Here is a 21,936-nt window from a genome sequence, read left to right as displayed (position 1 = left end):
ACCCCAAAAACTAGGCGGAATAATAACACCCTCTATAATCACAGAGCAGGGAACAAGCAAGATTCAGTACTGATGAGGAGGAGGAGGAGGAATATGAAGAGGAGGAGAAGGAAGAGGAGGATGAGAAAGGAGAGAAGATGATGGAGGAGGAGGAGGAGGAGAGAAGATGATAGAGGAGGAGGAGGATGACAAGGAGGAGGAGAAGAAGGAAGAGAGAACCCAGAGGAATATGTTTTCAGTCTCTCTACATCACAACACCAACCTTCAGACTTCTACATAGTTTCAAACTCTTTATCTCTCTCTCTTTCTTTTCTTTCTGTCAGAGCCTCAGTAAACATACAACACCTTCACATTAAGGAGATATCAACGGTGAAAATAAGACAGAGAGAAACAGACAAACTAAGAAAGAGAAAAGACAGAGATAAAATGCTTTTGGTTGAACACACTGAGAAAGAGTGTTAGTTGAATCCAGGAAGTGAACTGTCCTGTCTGTTGTATATCTTTCACCCTTTAATCTCCCCCTGCTACACTTACCCTCCATCATCTCTCCTGTTCTCTTCTTTAATCTCCCACTGCTACACTGACCCTCCATCATCTCTCCTCTTCTTTAATCTCCCCCTGCTACACTTACCCTCCATCATCTATCCTGTTCTCTTCTTTAATCTCCCCCTGCTACACTTACCCTCCATCATCTCTTCTGTTCTCTTCTTTAATCTCCCCCTGCTACACTTACCCTCCATCATCTATCCTGTTCTCTTCTTTAATCTCCCCCTGCTACACTTACCCTCAATCATCTCTTCTGTTCTCTTCTTTAATCTCCCCCTGCTACACTTACCCTCCATCATCTCGTCTGTTCTCTTCTTTAATCTCCCACTGCTATACTTACCCTCCATCATCTCTCCTGTTCTCTTCTTTAATCTCCCCCTGCTACACTTACCCTCCATCATCTCTCCTGTTCTCTTCTTTAATCTCCCCCTGCTACACTTACCCTCCATCATCTATCCTGTTCTCTTCTTTAATCTCCCCCTGCTACACTTACCCTCCATCATCTCTTCTGTTCTCTTCTTTAATCTCCCCCTGCTACACTTACCCTCCATCATCTCTCCTGTTCTCTTCTTTAATCTCCCACTGCTACACTTACCCTCCATCATCTCTCCTGTTCTCTTCTTTAATCTCCCACTGCTACACTTACCCTCCATCATCTCTCCTGTTCTCTTCTTTAATCTCCCACTGCTACACTTACCCTCCATCATCTCTCCTGTTCTCTTCTTTAATCTCCCACTGCTACACTTACCCTCCATCATCTCTCCTGTTCTCTTCTTTAATCTCCCACTGCTACACTTACCCTCCATCATCTCTCCTGTTCTCTTCTTTAATCTCCCCCTGCTACACTTACCCTCCATCATCTCTCCTGTTCTCTTCTTTAATCTCCCCCTGCTACACTTACCCTCCATCATCTCTCCTGTTCTCTTCTTTAATCTCCCCCTGCTACACTTACCCTCCATCATCTCTCCTGTTCTCTTCTTTAATCTCCCCCTGCTACACTTACCCTCCATCATCTCTCCTGTTCCCTTCTTTAATCTCCCCCTGCTACACTTACCCTCCATCATCTCTCCTGTTCTCTTCTTTAATCTCCCCCTGCTACACTTACCCTCCATCATCTCTCCTGTTCTCTTCTTTAATCTCCCCCTGCTACACTTACCCTCCATCATCTCTCCTGTTCTCTTCTTTAATCTCCCCCTGCTACATTTATCCTCCATCATCTCTCCTGTTCTCTTCTTTAATCTCCCACTGCTACACTTACCCTCCATCATCTCTCCTGTTCTCTTCTTTAATCTCCCACTGCTATACTTACCCTCCATCATCTATCCTGTTCTCTTCTTTAATCTCCCCCTGCTACACTTACCCTCCATCATCTCTCCTGTTCTCTTCTTTAATCTCCCACTGCTACACTTACCCTCCATCATCTCTCCTCTTCTTTAATCTCCCACTGCTACACTTACCCTCCATCATCTCTCCTGTTCTCTTCTTTAATCTCCCACTGCTACACTTACCCTCCATCATCTCTCCTGTTCTCTTCTTTAATCTCCCACTGCTATACTTACCCTCCATCATCTCTCCTCTTCTTTAATCTCCCACTGCTACACTTACCCTCCATCATCTCTCCTGTTCTCTTCTTTACTCTCCCACTGCTACACTTACCCTCCATCATCTCTCCTGTTCTCTTCTTTAATCTCCCCCTGCTACACTTACCCTCTCTCATCTCTCCTGTTCTCTTCTTTAATCTCCCACTGCTACACTTACCCTCCATCATCTCTCCTCTTCTTTAATCTCCCACTGCTACACTTACCCTCCATCATCTCTCCTGTTCTCTTCTTTAATCTCCCACTGCTATACTTACCCTCCATCATCTCTCCTGTTCTCTTCTTTAATCTCCCCCTGCTACACTTACCCTCCATCATCTCTCCTGTTCTCTTCTTTAATCTCCCACTGCTACACTTACCCTCCATCATCTCTCCTGTTCTCTTCTTTAATCTCCCCCTGCTACACTTACCCTCCATCATCTATCCTGTTCTCTTCTTTAATCTCCCCCTGCTACACTTACCCTCCATCATCTCTCCTGTTCTTTAATCTCCCCCTGCTACATTTACCCTCCATCATCTCTCCTCTTCTCTTCTTTAATCTCACCTGCAGAGAAGAGCTGGGCTTTCTTTACAATTTGCTACATTTTTGTCAATTAACAGGTTTTTAAACCAAACCTTTTTTTAATAACAGCCAACACAGCTTGTTACAGTGTTATGTAAGCACCCACTCACGTTATACTTTAAATCATACACACACACACACACACACACACACACACACCACGGCTATTCACCACTCCGCTGCGTGTGTGTGTGTGTGTGTGTGTGTGTGTGTGTGTGTGTGTGTGTGTGTGTGTGCTCCTCTAGTTCTACCTGCTTTGGTCGGCTGCCTTGCAGACAGCTGCGGAGGAGGAGTGGAGCGAGGGATTGTAGATTAAAAAGAAAGAGAGGACAGGGAGCGAGGAAGGTAGAACATCCGTCTGTTACTCACCGAGACACTGTCCTTATTTAAACAGCTGCTACTGTCACTGCTGGAACTCTGAGAGAGAGAGCGAGAAAGAGAGAGAGAGAGAGAAGGATAGGGGGCATTAGAAAACAGGTAAAGCAATAGAGAGCTATCATGCTGGCGGAGAGATTGTTGTGTTGAGTGTTGACAGTAGTAATTCAGGTGTAAACATGACAGTACACTCTTGATTGGTTTATTACTTATTGTAAATGGTGTGGACTCATCAGTTCACCCACCCATCCACCAACACACACACACACTGACGTGTTGACTCTACTCTACCGGCGTGGTGACTCTACTCTACCGACGTGGTGACTCTACCGACGAGGTCACTCTACCGGCGTGGTGACTCTACTCTACCGACGTGGTGACTCTACTCTACCGACGAGGTGACTCTACTCTACCGACGTGGTGACTCTACCGACGTGGTGACTCTACCGACGTGGTGACTCTACTCTACTGACGTGGTGACTCTACCGACGTGGTGACTCTACCGGCGTGGTGACTCTACCGACGTGGTGACTCTACTCTACTGACGTGGTGACTCTACTCTACTGACGTGGTGACTCTACCGACGTGGTGACTCTACCGACGTGGTGACTGTACTCTACCGACGTGGTGACTCTACTCTACCGACGTGGTGACTCTACTCTACTGACGTGGTGACTCTACCGACGTGGTCACTCTACCGACGTGGTCACTCTACCGACGTGGTGACTCTACTCTACCGACGTGGTGACTCTACTCTACCGACGTGGTGACTCTACTCTACTGACGTGGTGACTCTACCGATGTGGTGACTCTACCGGCGTGGTGACTCTACCGACGTGGTGACTCTACTCTACTGACGTGGGGACTCTACTCTACTGACGTGGTGACTCTACCGACGTGGTGACTCTACCGACGTGGTGACTGTACTCTACCGACGTGGTGACTCTACTCTACCGACGTGGTGACTCTACTCTACTGACGTGGTGACTCTACCGACGTGGTGACTCTACCGACGTGGTGACTCTACCGACGTGGTGACTCTACCCTACCGACGTGGTGACTCTACTGATGTGGTGACTCTACCGACGTGGTGACTCTACTCTACCGACGTGGTGACTCTACTCTACCGACGTGGTGACTCTACTGACGTGGTGACTCTACTCTACCGACGTGGTGACTCTACTGACGTGGTGACTCTACTGACGTGGTGACTCTACTCTACCGACGTGGTGACTCTACCGACGTGGTGACTCTACTCTACCGACGTGGTGACTCTACCGACGTGGTGACTCTACCGACGTGGTGACTCTACCGACGTGGTGACTCTACTCTACCGACGTGGTGACTCTACTGACGTGGTGGGACATGTGTAAACATATGTTTCCCTTAAATTGAATTGAGAGAGAGAGAGAGAGAGAGGAGAGAGAGAGAGAGAGAGAGAGAGAGAGAGAGAGACAACGAGAGAGCGAGAGAGAGAGAGAGAGAGAGAGAGAAGAGAGTCTCTCTCAATTCAATGGCTTTATATGTTAAAGCAAGTGAAGTAGATAATAAACAAAAGTGAAATAAAAATGAACGGTAAACATTACACTCACAGAAGTTCCAAAAGAATAAAGACATTACAAATCTCATATTATGTATATATACACTGTTGTAGCGATGTGCAAATAGTTAAAGTACAAAAGGGAAAATAAATAAACATCAATATGGGTTGTATTTATAATGGTGTTTGTTCTTCACTCATTGCCCTTTTCTCTCTCTGGACTGTTGGAGGGATAACTAGCAGATTGACCAAATTCTCATCATTGCCCTTTTCTGTCTCTCTCTCTCTTTCTCTCTCTCTGGACTTTTGGAGGGATCTCATCAATATTCACATCTCAAAATAAAAGCTCTTATCTATTTATTTATGCAGGAGCAATCAGGCACCAAAGGCTTGTGTGTGTGCTTGACTTCATGCATTAGTGTCTGTACGTGTGTGTATGTGTCTGTGTGTGTGTGTGTGTGTGTCTGTGTGTGTGTGTGTGTATGTGTATATATATGTATGTGTGTGTGTGTGTGTGTGTGTGTCCTATCCGGTACCAGCGTTTTTTCCGTGTTTGTGTTCTTCCATTGACTTTTCATTAAATTATGTATTGGTCTGAAGTAGGGAACTGTCAGGGGGCTGGAGTGGGACCAGACACAGATACAGACACAGACACAGACACACACACATAGACACAGACACAGACACACACACAGACACACACACAGACACACACACAGACTCACATTGCCCTTCTCTCATTATTCCCTCAACATTTCCAGACTAAAGAGGAATAATTCCATCTAACCAACCAACCAACCAACTAACCAACCAACCAACTAACCAAACTCCTCATTGTTTACATACAATACAACCCCCCCCACAAACAGATAGGAGAAAACTGAGGATGGATCAATACAACCCCCCCCCCCCCTCCCCCACAAACAGATAGGAGAACACTGAGGATGGATCAATACAACCCCCCCCCCCTCCCCCACAAACAGATAGGAGAACACTGAGGATGGATCAATACAACCCCCCCCCCCCTCCCCCACAAACAGATAGGAGAACACTGAGGATGGATCAATACAACCCCCCCCCCCTCCCCCACAAACAGATAGGAGAAAACTGAGGATGGATCAATACAACCCCCCCCCCCCCCCTCCCCCACAAACAGATAGGAGAAAACTGAGGATGGATCAATACAACCCCCCCCCCTCCCCCACAAACAGATAGGAGAAAACTGAGGATGGATCAATACAACCCCCCCCCCCCCTCCCCCACAAACAGATAGGAGAAAACTGAGGATGGATCAATACAACCCCCCCCCCCTCCCCCACAAACAGATAGGAGAACACTGAGGATGGATCAATACAACCCCCCCCCCCCTCCCCCACAAACAGATAGGAGAAAACTGAGGATGGATCAATACAAACCCCACCACAAACAGATAGGAGAAAACTGAGGATGGATCAATACAACCCCCCCCCCCCTCCCCCACAAACAGATAGGAGAAAACTGAGGATGGATCAATACAACCCCCCCCCCCCCCCCCACAAACAGATAGGAGGAAACTGAGGATGGATCAATACAACCCCCCCACAAACAGATAAGAGAAAACTGAGGATGGATCAATACAACCCCCCCCCACAAACAGATAGGAGGAAACTGAGGATGGATCAATACAACCCCCCCACAAACAGATAGGAGAAAACTGAGGATGGATCAATAACGGAGGGGGAGAAAAAGGAAGCCTGTACAGAATAAAAATATTCCAAAACATGCTGTTTGTAACAAGGCACTAAAGTAATACTGCAAAACATGTGGCAAAGCAGTTAACGTGTTGTCCTGAATACAAAGTGTTATGTTTGGGGCAAATCCAACACAACTCATCAATGAGTACTCATCACTCTTCATTTTTTTCAAGAATGGTGGTGGCTGCATCATGTTATGGGTGTGCTTGTAATCATTAAGGACTGGAGAGTTTTTCAGGAGAAAAAAAGTCACAGCCATATATATTCCACCTCAAGCCGACACCACGATTGTCATAACGTAAAGAAACTTAGGTCGTTTTGTGACCTAGAATATCTCCCAATCAAATGCCGGCCGTATTACCTCCCAAGATAATTCTCTTTAGGTATAGTTACAGCCGTTGTAGTTACAGCCGTTGTAGTTACAGCAGCCACGACGCCCTTCAAGGAACTACACTGGACTTTTTGCAAACTGGAAACCACATATCCTGAGACTGCATTTATTGTAGCTGGGGGTTTTAACAAAGTAAATTTGAGGAAAACTCTACTGAAGTGCTACCAACACATTGAGTGTAGTGGGAAAACACTGGACCACTGCTACTCCCTCTTCCAGGATGCCTACAAGGCCCTCCCCCGCCCTCCCTTCGGTAAATCTGATCATGACTCCATTTTTGCTCCTCCCTTCCTACAGGCAGAAAGTCAAACAGGAAGTACTCATGCTAAGGTCTATTCAACGTTGGTCTGACTAATCCATGCTTCCAAGATTGTTTTAAAAAAAGTGGAGTTGCAATTCAATGGCTCAGACTACGTATGTGGCAGGGACTACAGATAATCACAGATTACAAAAAGAAAACCAGCCCCGTCGCCAACCAGCTGGCTGGAGTGTTTACGGACATATTCAATCTCTACCTATCCTAGTCTGCTGTCCCCACTTGCTTCAAGATGGCCACCATTGTTCCTGTACCCAAGAAATCAAAGGTTACGGAAATAAATGATTATTGCCCCGAAGAGCTCACTTCCATCATCATGAAGTGCTTTGAGAGGCTAGTTAAGGATCATATCACCTCCACCTTACCTGACATTCTAGACCCACTTCAATTTGCTTACCGCCCTGGGTCTGAATCCTGCCCTGTGCAACTGGGTTGCAGACTTCCTGACGTGCACTTTGCTGATCGTCAACACAGGAGCCCCACAAGGGTGCGTGCTCAGCCCCCTCCTGTACTCCCTGTTCACCCATGACTGCATGGCCACGCACGCCTCCAACTCAATCATCAAGTTTGTAGACGACACAACAGTACTAGGCCTGATTACCAACAATGACAAGACAGCCTACAGGGAGGAGGTGAGGGCTCTGGGAGAGTGGTGCCAGGAAAATAACCTCTCCCTCAACGTCAACAAAACAAAGAAGATGATCGTGGACTTCAGGAAACAGCAGAGGGAGCACCCCCCCCCCCCCCCCCCCCCCCTCCCCCCTCCTATCGACATGGACGGGACCACAGTGGAGAAGGTGGAAAGCTTCAAGTTCATCTGCGTACACATCACTGACAATCTTTTACAAATGCAAAATTAAGAGCATCCCGTCGGGCCGTATCACCGCCTGGTAGGCAACTGCCGTGAGGTCTGCACAACGCATCACCGTGGGCAAACTACCTGCCCTCCAGGACACCTGCACCACCCGATGTCACAGGAAGGCCAAAAAGATCATCAAGGACAACAACCACACGAGCCACTGCCTGTTCACACCGCTATCATCCAGACGGCGAGGTCAGTACCGGTGTATCAAAGCTGGGGCCAAGTGACTGAAAAACAGCTTCAAAATAGCCATCACTAGCCGGCTTCCACCCGGTTATGTAACCCTGCACATTAGAGGCTGCTGCCCTATATACATAGACATGAAAATCACTGGTCACTTTAATAACGTAACAAAAGTCACTTTAGTAATGTTTACATACTGCTTTCTTATCTCATATGTATATACTGTATTCTAATCTGCTGTATTTTAGTCAATGACACTCCGACATTGCTCAATCTAATATTTATATATTTATTTTATATATTTATTTTACATTACTGTGTATTGTTGTGAATTGTTAGATGCTACTGCACAGTTGGAGCTAGAAACACAAGCATTTCGCTACACCCGCAATAACACCTGTTAAACATGTGAATGTGACCAATAACATAGTATGTGATGTTATTTCTAACGCCTAACAGTCGACAGGCTGTAGGATCCACATATTTCTATCCGTTGTTCATTAAAGCTGCAATGTGTTACTTTTATCGGGCAGACCCGACCAAAATCCACATAGAAATATGAGCTATAGATCTGTCACTCATTGAAAGCAAGTCCGAGAAGTGGTAGATATGTTCTATGTTGGCTATTTCTATGCTTCCCGTTCATAAGTTGTAGTTTTTGTTGCCGTCTTTTACTTTCTGTTTTGTCACCAGATGAAGATAGAAACATGCTGGTGATGGAAAATATATTTCCAGTTTAGACGGTACAATTATTATTATTAATCTTTAAAGGGTGTTATTCATTTAAAAATCCCATCCCATGAGGGTATACCCTCATATATCCTATATTTATACAGATGGGTGTATCGTACTGCACCAGATAACATGTGTTGCTGGAGGGGAGAGCAGTAGTAGTGTAGTGATGGAGAGGGGACAGCAGGAACGGAGCATGAACCTGAGACCTCTGGAGATTCAGGCCATAAAGCCCACTGCCACCTGCACCATACAGGTCCAGAGCTCATGGCAGAGGCAGCTTTGCAGAGCATACTGATCCAGAGGCAGCTTTGCAGAGCATACTGATCCAGAGGCAGCTTTATAGAGCATACTGATCCAGAGCATACTGATCCAGAGCATACTGATCCAGAGGCAGCTTTATAGAGCATACTGATCCAGAGCATACTGATCCAGAGCATACTGATCCAGAGGCAGCTAGCAGAGCATACTGATCCAGAGCATACTGATCCAGAGGCAGCTTGCAGAGCATACTGATCCAGAGGCAGCTTGCAGAGCATACTGATCCAGAGGCAGCTTTGCAGAGCATACTGATCTAGAGGCAGCTAGCAAAGCATACTGATCCAGAGGCAGCTTTATAGAGCATACTGATCCAGAGCATACTGATCCAGAGCATACTGATCCAGAGGCAGCTAGCAGAGCATACTGATCCAGAGCATACTGATCCAGAGGCAGCTTGCAGAGCATACTGATCCAGAGCATACTGATCCAGAGCATACTGATCCAGAGGCAGCTAGCAGAGCATACTGATCCAGAGCATACTGATCCAGAGGCAGCTTGCAGAGCATACTGATCCAGAGGCAGCTTTGCAGAGCATACTGATCTAGAGGCAGCTAGCAAAGCATACTGATCCAGAGGCAGCTAGCAGAGCATACTGATCCAGAGGCAGCTAGCAGAGTATACTGATCTAGAGGCAGCTTTGCAGAGCATACTGATCCAGAGGCAGCTTTGCAGAGCATACTCATCCAGAGCATACTGATCCAGAGGCAGCTAGCAGAGCGTACTGATGCAGAGGCAGCTAGCAGAGCATACTGATCTAGAGGCAGCTAGCAGAGCATACTGATCTAGAGGCAGCTTTGCAGAGCATACTGATCCAGAGGCAGCTTTGCAGAGCATACTGATCCAGCGCATACTGATCCAGAGGCATCTAGCAGAGCATACTGATCTAGAGGCAGCTTTGCAGAGCATACTGATCCAGAGGCAGCTAGCAGAGCGTACTGATCCAGAGGCAGCTAGCAGAGTATACTGATCTAGAGGCAGCTTTGCAGAGCATACTGATCCAGAGGCAGCTTTGCAGAGCATACTCATCCAGAGCATACTGATCCAGAGGCAGCTAGCAGAGCATACTGATCTAGAGGCAGCTTTGCAGAGCATACTGATCCAGAGGCAGCTAGCAGACCGTACTGATCCAGAGCATACTGATCCACAGGCAGCTAGCAGAGCATACTGACGCAATACAGCAAGGTGAAAGTTCAGTCTGAAAAGAGACAACACAGTCTGTAGGTCATTAGACAAAACAATAGTTCCTCCAACCACACTGAGATGCATGAACACATTCAGTCTTATATGACATACATCATTTGTACCTTGTGTTTTCTTTGGTCCGTCAGAAGTACAACTCAAGTTAGCTGTTTTCAGACAAGTTTTCATCCGTCAGAAAAAGGGGATCATTTGTGTGTTTTTTTCTGCCAGACAATCATCTCCATTCGTTGTCCTATAAGTCCCATTATTTAAAAAAAAAAAAGCCTTGGCTCCATCAGAACTACTGTGACACAAAGCCCCAGTGTGTCCAGGGACTTAAACCCTGTTGTACGTCTCGGCTATGTTCCATGTCCAGACCAACATACCACATGAATGGATACCCAGTACGGTGGTTTATATTAGGAACATACTAGTGTGGATATTGGTTAAAGACCTTAGTGTAAAACATGTAGAATATCTCATGTGCAGGTTGGGTATATACACGAAAGTCTGCTCAAGATTCCAGCTCAATGTGTGTAGGTATTAAAATTCCACATTGAGGAATTGTATCTAGTTGGTTTGATCTCTCCGATAACAGTAGCGACAACAGAACAGACCATAAAGCTGCCCGTGTTGTCTGAGCGCCTGGGGAACAGAGAATGCTATGAAAAGAGAAAAGCCAGAGAGAGATATTCCTGATTGTGTCCTGCAGTCCAAATTGCTCCCTATTCCCTACACAGTGGACTGTTTTTTTTATAAACCAGAGTAGTGCCCTACATATGGAACAGGGTATGGTTTGGGACTCTATGGATATTAAAGCTACCCTCCCGTCTGTACTAAAATAGCAGCAGCAATGATAACGTTATCTGGTGAGTAGATGACTTCTGCTGTGTGAGCAGAGGAGACAGGAGATACATCCCAAATGGATCCCTATTTCTTACATAGTGGACTACGTTTGACCAGAGCACTGTGGGCCCCTCCTCCCTATGGGCCCTGCTCTAAAGTAGTGTACTATGTAGGGTAAAAGGGTGCCATTTTGGATGTACACATGGAGCACAGACATGTGTAGCTTATTCAGATAGTCTGTAGACAGGTGTCTACTGTCTGATCTCTCCTGACAACACCCAAAGAAGATCTTACTGTCTGCTCTGTTCTCTCTCTCTTATTCTCTATTTATCAGCCTCTCCCTCTTCATCTCCTTCTCTCCCTCTCTCTTAATCTCATTCTCTCTGCCAGTTTAAAATGTACTGATTAGAGAGACAGGGAGAAAGTATCTCAGGAGAGACAGGGAGAAAGTGTCCCAGGAGAGACAGGGAGAAAGTGTCCCAGGAGAGACAGGGAGAAAGTGTCTCAGGAGAGACAGGGAGAAAGTGTCTGAGGAGAGACAGGGAGAAAGTGTCTCAGGAGAGACAGGGAGAAACTGTCCCAGGAGAGACAGGGAGAAAGTGTCCCAGGAGAGACAGGGAGAAAGTGTCTCAGGAGAGACAGGGAGAAAGTGTCTCAGGAGAGAACGGGGAGAGAAAGAGAACAGAGACTGATGGAAAGAAAGACAAAGAGACCTGTCTTCTAGCATTTCTCTATATCCTCCCTCCCTCCCTCCCACCCCCCTCCCTCCCTCCCTCCCACCCCCCTCCCTCCCTCCCTCCCTCCCTCCCTCCCACCCCCCTCCCTCCCTCCCTCCCTCCCTCCCTCCCTCCATGTGACCTGCCACTAGACACATCTCTTCTTCAGGTCTGAAGGCTCTCAGTCTCTCCTGTAGATGCTGACAGATCTTCATCTGTGATTAGAGTGATGTGAGCAATCAGGAACATTTATCAAAGTTTTCTGCTTAATTCTGTCATTCATCACACTGACCAGGAGGACCACTGATGGTAAATCAAACTCCCATCACTCAGCGGCTGTGAATTAAACTGCCGGACTGAACAAGGAGGAACCTGGCTGCCGTTGCTACTCATGTGCACAGATGTGTGGATTGATACAGAGAGAGACACACACGCTGCAACCGGCGACAAGCAACTTCACTCCTTCTCACCCTGCTCTGCTTTTGTTTCAGATGGTGGATTCACCCTGACTGACAGACAGACACCTCATAGTGGATTCACCCTGACTGAGAGACAACATCAGACACCACATAGTGGATTCACCCTGACTGAGAGACAGACACCTCATAGTGGATTCACCCTGACTGAGAGACAACATCAGACACCTCATAGTGGATTTACCCTGACAGAGACATCAGACACCTCATAGTGGATTCACCCTGACTGAGAGACAACATCAGACACCACATAGTGGATTCACCCTGACTGACAGACAGACACCTCATAGTGGATTCACCCTGACTGAGAGACAACATCAGACACCACATAGTGGATTCACCCTGCTCTGCTTTTGTTTCAGATGGTGGATTCACCCTGACTGAGAGACATGCACCTCATAGTGGATTCACCCTGACAGAGACATCAGACACCTCATAGTGGATTCACCCTGACTGAGAGACAACATCAGACACCACATAGTGGATTCACCCTGCTCTGCTTTTGTTTCAGATGGTGGATTCACCCTGACTGAGAGACATGCACCTCATAGTGGATTCACCCTGACTGAGACATCAGACACCACATAGTGGATTCACCCTGACTGAGAGACAACATCAGACACCACATAGTGGATTCACCCTGCTCTGCTTTTGTTTCAGATGGTGGATTCACCCTGACTGAGAGACATGCACCTCATAGTGGATTCACCCTGACTGAGACATCAGACACCACATAGTGGATTCACCCTGACTGAGAGACAACATCAGACACCACATAGTGGATTCACCCTGACTGAGAGACAACATCAGACACCACATAGTGGATTCACCCTGACTGAGAGACAACATCAGACACCACATAGTGGATTCACCCTGACTGAGAGACAACATCAGACACCACATAGTGGATTCACCCTGACTGAGAGACAACATCAGACACCACATAGTGGATTCACCCTGACTGAGAGACAACATCAGACACCTCATAGTGGATTCACCCTGACTGAGAGACAACATCAGACACCACATAGAGGATTCACCCTGACTGAGAGACAACATCAGACACCACATAGTGGATTCACCCTGACTGAGAGACAACATCAGACACCACATAGTGGATTCACCCTGACTGAGAGACAACATCAGACACCTCATAGTGGATTCACCCTGACTGAGAGACAACATCAGACACCACATAGTGGATTCACCCTGACTGAGAGACAACATCAGACACCTCATAGTGGATTCACCCTGACTGAGAGACAACATCAGACACCACATAGTGGATTCACCCTGACTGAGAGACATCAGACACCACATAGTGGATTCACCCTGCTCTGCTTTGGTTTCAGATGGTGGATTCACCCTGACTGAGAGACACCAGACACCTCATAGTGGATTCACCCTGACTTAGACATCAGACACCTCATAGTGGATTCACCCTGACTGAGAGACAACATCAGACACCACATAGTGGATTCACCCTGCTCTGCTTTGGTTTCAGATGGTGGATTCACCCTGACTGAGAGACAACATCAGACACCACATAGTGGATTCACCCTGACTGAGAGACAACATCAGACACCTCATAGTGGATTCACCCTGACTGAGAGACAACATCAGACACCACATAGTGGATTCACCCTGACTGAGAGACAACATCAGACACCTCATAGTGGATTCACCCTGACTGAGAGACAACATCAGACACAACATAGTGGATTCACCCTGACTGAGAGACATCAGACACCACATAGTGGATTCACCCTGCTCTGCTTTGGTTTCAGATGGTGGATTCACCCTGACTGAGAGACACCAGACACCTCATAGTGGATTCACCCTGACTTAGACATCAGACACCTCATAGTGGATTCACCCTGACTGAGAGACAACATCAGACACCACATAGTGGATTCACCCTGCTCTGCTTTGGTTTCAGATGGTGGATTCACCCTGACTGAGAGACAGACACCTCATAGTGGATTCACCCTGACTGAGAGACAACATCAGACACCACATAGTGGATTCACCCTGACTGAGATACAACATCAGACACCTCATAGTGGATTCACCCTGCTCTGCTTTGGTTTCAGATGCTGGATTAACCCTGACTGAGAGACAGACACCTCATAGTGGATTCACCCTGACTGAGAGACAACATCAGACACCACATAGTGGATTCACCCTGACTGAGAGACACCAGACACGTCATAGTGGATTCACCCTGACTGAGAGACAGACACCACATAGTGGATTCACCCTGCTCTGCTTTGGTTTCAGATGGTGGATTCACCCTGACTGAGAGACAGACACCTCATAGTGGATTCACCCTGACTGAGAGACAACATCAGACACCACATAGAGGATTCACCCTGACTGAGAGACAACATCAGACACCACATAGTGGATTCACCCTGCTCTGCTTTGGTTTCAGATGGTGGATTAACCCTGACTGAGGGACAGACACCTCATAGTGGATTCACCCTGACTGAGAGACAACATCAGACACCACATAGTGGATTCACCCTGACTGAGAGACAACATCAGACACCACATAGTGGATTCACCCTGCTCTGCTTTGGTTTCAGATGATGGATTAACCCTGACTGAGAGACAGACACCTCATAGTGGATTCACCCTGACTGAGAGACAACATCAGACACCACATAGTGGATTCACCCTGACTGAGAGACAACATCAGACACCACATAGTGGATTCACCCTGCTCTGCTTTGGTTTCAGATGGTGGATTAACCCTGACTGAGAGACAGACACCTCATAGTGGATTCACCCTGACTGAGAGACATGCACCTCATAGTGGATTCACCCTGACTGAGACATCAGACACCACATAGTGGATTCACCCTGACTGAGAGACAACATCAGACACCACATAGTGGATTCACCCTGCTCTGCTTTTGTTTCAGATGGTGGATTCACCCTGACTGACAGACAGACACCTCATAGTGGATTCACCCTGACTGAGAGACAACATCAGACACCACATAGTGGATTCACCCTGCTCTGCTTTTGTTTCAGATGGTGGATTCACCCTGACTGAGAGACATGCACCTCATAGTGGATTCACCCTGACTGAGACATCAGACACCACATAGTGGATTCACCCTGACTGAGAGACAACATCAGACACCACATAGTGGATTCACCCTGACTGAGAGACAACATCAGACACCACATAGTGGATTCACCCTGACTGAGAGACAACATCAGACACCACATAGTGGATTCACCCTGACTGAGAGACAACATCAGACACCACATAGTGGATTCACCCTGACTGAGAGACAACATCAGACACCACATAGTGGATTCACCCTGACTGAGAGACAACATCAGACACCTCATAGTGGATTCACCCTGACTGAGAGACAACATCAGACACCACATAGAGGATTCACCCTGACTGAGAGACAACATCAGACACCACATAGTGGATTCACCCTGACTGAGAGACAACATCAGACACCACATAGTGGATTCACCCTGACTGAGAGACAACATCAGACACCTCATAGTGGATTCACCCTGACTGAGAGACAACATCAGACACCACATAGTGGATTCACCCTGACTGAGAGACAACATCAGACACCTCATAGTGGATTCACCCTGACTGAGAGACAACATCAGACACCACATAGAGGATTCACCCTGACTGAGAGACAACATCAGACACCTCATAGTGGATTCACCCTGACTGAGAGACAACATCAGACACCACATAGTGGATTCACCCTGACTGAGAGACATCAGACACCACATAGTGGATTCACCCTGCTCTGCTTTGGTTTCAGATGGTGGATTCACCCTGACTGAGAGACACCAGACACCTCATAGTGGATTCACCCTGACTTAGACATCAGACACCTCATAGTGGATTCACCCTGACTGAGAGACAACATCAGACACCACATAGTGGATTCACCCTGCTCTGCTTTGGTTTCAGATGGTGGATTCACCCTGACTGAGAGACAACATCAGACACCACATAGTGGATTCACCCTGACTGAGAGACAACATCAGACACCTCATAGTGGATTCACCCTGACTGAGAGACAACATCAGACACCACATAGTGGATTCACCCTGACTGAGAGACAACATCAGACACCTCATAGTGGATTCACCCTGACTGAGAGACAACATCAGACACCACATAGTGGATTCACCCTGACTGAGAGACATCAGACACCACATAGTGGATTCACCCTGCTCTGCTTTGGTTTCAGATGGTGGATTCACCCTGACTGAGAGACACCAGACACCTCATAGTGGATTCACCCTGACTTGGACATCAGACACCTCATAGTGGATTCACCCTGACTGAGAGACAACATCAGACACCACATAGTGGATTCACCCTGCTCTGCTTTGGTTTCAGATGGTGGATTCACCCTGACTGAGAGACAGACACCTCATAGTGGATTCACCCTGACTGAGAGACAACATCAGACACCACATAGTGGATTCACCCTGACTGAGATACAACATCAGACACCTCATAGTGGATTCACCCTGCTCTGCTTTGGTTTCAGATGCTGGATTAACCCTGACTGAGAGACAGACACCTCATAGTGGATTCACCCTGACTGAGAGACAACATCAGACACCACATAGTGGATTCACCCTGACTGAGAGACACCAGACACGTCATAGTGGATTCACCCTGACTGAGAGACAGACACCACATAGTGGATTCACCCTGCTCTGCTTTGGTTTCAGATGGTGGATTCACCCTGACTGAGAGACAGACACCTCATAGTGGATTCACCCTGACTGAGAGACAACATCAGACACCACATAGAGGATTCACCCTGACTGAGAGACAACATCAGACACCACATAGTGGATTCACCCTGCTCTGCTTTGGTTTCAGATGGTGGATTAACCCTGACTGAGGGACAGACACCTCATAGTGGATTCACCCTGACTGAGAGACAACATCAGACACCACATAGTGGATTCACCCTGACTGAGAGACAACATCAGACACCACATAGTGGATTCACCCTGCTCTGCTTTGGTTTCAGATGATGGATTAACCCTGACTGAGAGACAGACACCTCATAGTGGATTCACCCTGACTGAGAGACAACATCAGACACCACATAGTGGATTCACCCTGACTGAGAGACAACATCAGACAACACATAGTGGATTCACCCTGCTATGCTTTGGTTTCAGATGGTGGATTAACCCTGACTGAGAGACAGACACCTCATAGTGGATTCACCCTGTCTGAGAGACAACATCAGACACCACATAGTGGATTCACCCTGCTCTGCTTTGGTTTCAGATGGTGGATTCACCGTGACTGAGAGACAGACAAATCATAGTGGATTCACCCTGACTGAGAGACAGACAAATCATAGTGGATTCACCCTGCTCTGCTTTGGTTTCAGATGGTGGATTAACCCTGACTGAGAGACATGCACCTCATAGTGGATTCACCCTGACTGAGAGACAACATCAGACACCACATAGTGGATTCACCCTGACTGAGAGACAACATCAGACACCACATAGTGGATTCACCCTGCTCTGCTTTGGTTTCAGATGGTGGATTAATCCTGACTGAGAGACAGACACCTCATAGTGGATTCACCCTGACTGAGAGACAACATCAGACACCACATAGTGGATTCACCCTGACTGAGAGACAACATCAGACACCACATAGTGGATTCACCCTGCTCTGCTTTGGTTTCAGATGGTGGATAAACCCTGACTGAGAGACAGACACCTCATAGTGGATTCACCCTGACTGAGAGACAACATCAGACACCACATAGTGGATTCACCCTGACTGAGAGACACCAGACACCTCATAGTGGATTCACCCTGACTGAGAGACATCAGACACCACATAGTGGATTCACCCTGACTGAGAGACAACATCAGACACCTCATAGTGGATTCACCCTGACTGAGAGACAACATCAGACACCTCATAGTGGATTCAGCCTGACTGAGAGAGAACATCAGACACCTCATAGTGGATTCACCCTGACTGAGACATCAGACACCTCATAGTGGATTCACCCTGACTGAGAGACACCAGACACGTCATAGTGGATTCACCCTGACTGAGAGACATCAGACACCTCATAGTGGATTTACCCTGACAGAGACATCAGACACCTCATAGTGGATTCACCCTGACTGAGAGACAACATCAGACACCTCATAGTGGATTCACCCTGACTGAGAGACAACATCAGACACCTCATAGTGGATTCACCCTGACTGAGAGACAACATCAGACACCACATAGTGGATTCACCCTGACTGAGAGACAACATCAGACACCTCATAGTGGATTTACCCTGACAGAGACATCAGACACCTCATAGTGGATTCACCCTGACTGAGAGACAACATCAGACATCTCATAGTGGATTCACCCTGACTGAGAGACAACATCAGACATCTCATAGTGGATTCACCCTGACTGAGAGACATCAGACACCACATAGTGGATTCACCCTGACTGAGAGACATCAGACACCTCATAGTAGATTCACCCTGACTGAGAGACATCAGACACCACATAGTGGATTCACCCTGACTGAGAGACATCAGACACCTCATAGTGGATTCACCCTGACTGAGAGACATCAGACACCTCATAGTGGATTCACCCTGACTGAGAGACATCAGACACCTCATAGTGGATTCACCCTGACTGAGAGACATCAGACACCTCATAGTGGATTCACCCTGACTGAGACATCAGACACCACATAGTGGACTCACCCTGACTGAGAGACACCAGACACCTCATAGTGGATTCACCCTGACTGAGACATCAGACACCTCATAGTGGATTCACCCTGACTGAGACATCAGACACCACATCACTGCTCTGATTGATTATAACTCTTTCGCATTTTGAGGATAAAATATAACCTACACTACATGATCAAAAGTATGTGGACACAAACATCTCCTTCCAAAATCATGGGCATTAATACGGAGTTGGTCCCCCCTTTTGCTGCTATAACAGCCTCCAGTCTTCTGGGAAGGCTTTCCACTAGATGTTGGAACATTGCTGCTATAACAGCCTCCACTCTTCTGGGAAGGCTTTCCACTAGATGTTGGAACATTGCTGCTATAACAGCCTCCAGTCTTCTGGGAAGGCTTTCCACTAGATGTTGGAACATTGCTGCTATAACAGTCTCCACTCTTCTGGGAAGGCTTTCTACTAGATGTTGGAACATTGCTGCTATAACAGCCTCCACTCTTCTGGGAAGGCTTTCCACTAGATGTTGGAACATTGCTGCTATAACAGCCTCCACTCTTCTGGGAAGGCTTTCCACTAGATGTTGGAACATTGCTGCTATAACAGCCTCCACTCTTCTGGGAAGGCTTTCCACTAGATGTTGGAACATTGCTGCAGGGGCTTGTTTCCATTCAGACATAAGAGCATTAGTGAGGTCGGGTACTGGTGTTGGGTGATTAGGACTGGCTCACAGTTGGCGTTCCAATTCATCCCAAAGGTGTTCAATGGGGTTTAGGGCAGGGCTCTGTGCAGGTTAGTCAAGTTCTTCCACACCGTTCTCGACAAACCATTTCTGTATGGACCTCTCTTTGTGCACGTGGGCATTGTCATTCTGAAACAGGAAAGGGCCTTCCCCGAACTGTTGCCACCAAGTTCAAAGCACATAATCGTCTAGAATGTCATTGTATGCTGTAGCGTTAAGATTTCCCTTCACTGGAACTAAGGGGCTTAGCCCGAACCATGAAAAACTGCCAGATGGTGAAGTGTGATTCATCACTCCCAATAACTATTGTCCACTCTTCCTGAGTGCAATGGCTGTGAGCTTTACACCACTCCAGGCTTGTGTGCGGCTGCTCTACCATGGAAACCCATCTCTTCACCGTGGAAACCCATCTCTTCACCGTGGAAACCCATCTCTTCACCGTGGAAACCCATCTCTTCACCATGGAAACCCATCTCTTCACCATGGAAACCCATCTCTTCACCATGGAAACCCATCTCTTCACCATGGAAACCCATCTCTTCACCATGGAAACCCATCTCATGAAGCTCCCAACCAACAGTTCTTGTGTTGACGTGGCTTCCAGAGGTAGTTTGGAACTCGGTTGTGAGTGTTGCAACTGAGAACAGAACATTTTGACACGCTACACGCTTCAGCACTCGGCGGTCCAGTTCTGTGAGCTTGTGTGGTCTACCACTTCGCAGCTGAGCCGTTGTTGCTCCTAGACGTTTCCACTTCACAATAACAGCGCTTACAGTTGACCGGGGAAGCTCTAGCAGGCCAGACATTTGGAAAGGGAGCATCCTATGATGGTGCCACTTTGAAAGTCACAGCGGGCCTCCCGAGTGGCGCAGCAGTCTAAGGCACTGCGTCTCAGTGACATCACTACAAATCCAGGTTTGATCCTGGGCCGTATCACAACCGGCCGTGATCAAGAGTCCAATAATAAACAGATTCATGTGTTCTCAATCCACAGAACAACTCAACCACACAGAACAACTCAACCCATAGAACTACTCAACCCATAGAACTCAACCACACAGAACAACTCAACCCATAGAACTCAACCCATAGAACAACTCAACCCACAGAACAACTCAACCACAGAAGAACTAAACTAAAGCACCAATATAACACTTGACTGGGAGGTATGGAAGGAGGGAGGGAGGAATGGAAGGAGGGAGGGCGGTATGGATGGATGGAGGGAGGGAGGTATAGAAGCAGGGAGGGAGGTGTGGATGGATGGATGGAGGGCGGGTGGAAGGTATGGAAGGAGGGAGGGAGGTATGGAAGGAGGGAGGGAGGAATGGAAGGAAGGAAGGAGGGAGGGACGGAGGAATGGAAGGAGGGAGGGAGGGAGGTATGGAAGGAGGGAGGGAGGGAGGTATGAAAGGAGGGAGGGAGGGAGGTATGGAAGGAGGGAGGGAGGGCGGAATGGAGGGAGGTATGGGCGGGTGGGAGGTATGGAAGGAGGGAGGGAGGTATGGAAGGAGGGAGGAAGGGAGGAATGGAAGGAGGGAGGGAGGGAGGTATGGAAGGAGGGAGGGAGGGAGGTATGGAAGGAGGGAGGGAGGTATGGAAGGAGGAAGGAGGGAGGTATGGAAGGAGGGAGGGAGGTATGGAAGGAGGAAGGAGGGACGGATGGAAGGAGGGAGGGAGGTATGGAAGGAGGGAGGGAGATATGGATGGATGGAAGGAGGGAGGGAGGTATGGAAGGAGGGAGGGAGGTATGTATGGAAGGAGGGAGGGAGGGAGGGAGTTATGGATGGATGGAGGGAGGTGTGGAGGGAGGGAGGAATGGAAGGAGGGAGGGCGGGATGGATGGATGGAGGGCAGGCGGGAGGTATGGAAGGAGGGAGGGAGGTATGGAAAGAAGGAGGGAGGGAGGGAGGGAGGAATGGAAGGAGGGAGGGAGGTATGGAAGGAGGGAGGGAGGGAGGTATGGAAGGAGGGAGGGAGGGAGGGAGGAATGGAAGGAGGAAGGAGGGAGGTATGGAAGGATGGAGGGAGGGAGGTATGGAAGGAGGGAGGGAGATA

General features: G+C 47.8%; 1 protein-coding gene across 1 annotated transcript in view; it reads right to left on the bottom strand.

Annotated features, from left to right (window-relative positions):
• rbfox1 (RNA binding fox-1 homolog 1) overlaps positions 1-21,936 on the bottom strand; it is a 406,536-nt gene that overhangs the window by 328,552 nt on the left and 56,048 nt on the right. The window contains 1 exon segment of the mRNA XM_090197802.1: positions 3,076-3,123. Within this exon segment, the coding sequence (XP_090053928.1) occupies positions 3,076-3,123 (48 nt within the window).

This window comes from Oncorhynchus mykiss, chromosome 13, assembly GCF_057628025.1.
Source record: "Oncorhynchus mykiss isolate SJ-2025 chromosome 13, ASM5762802v1, whole genome shotgun sequence".
Classification (NCBI taxonomy): domain Eukaryota; kingdom Metazoa; phylum Chordata; class Actinopteri; order Salmoniformes; family Salmonidae; genus Oncorhynchus; species Oncorhynchus mykiss.
The sequence above is the reverse complement of the archived record's forward strand: the minus strand, read 5'-3'. Positions and strand labels throughout refer to the sequence as shown.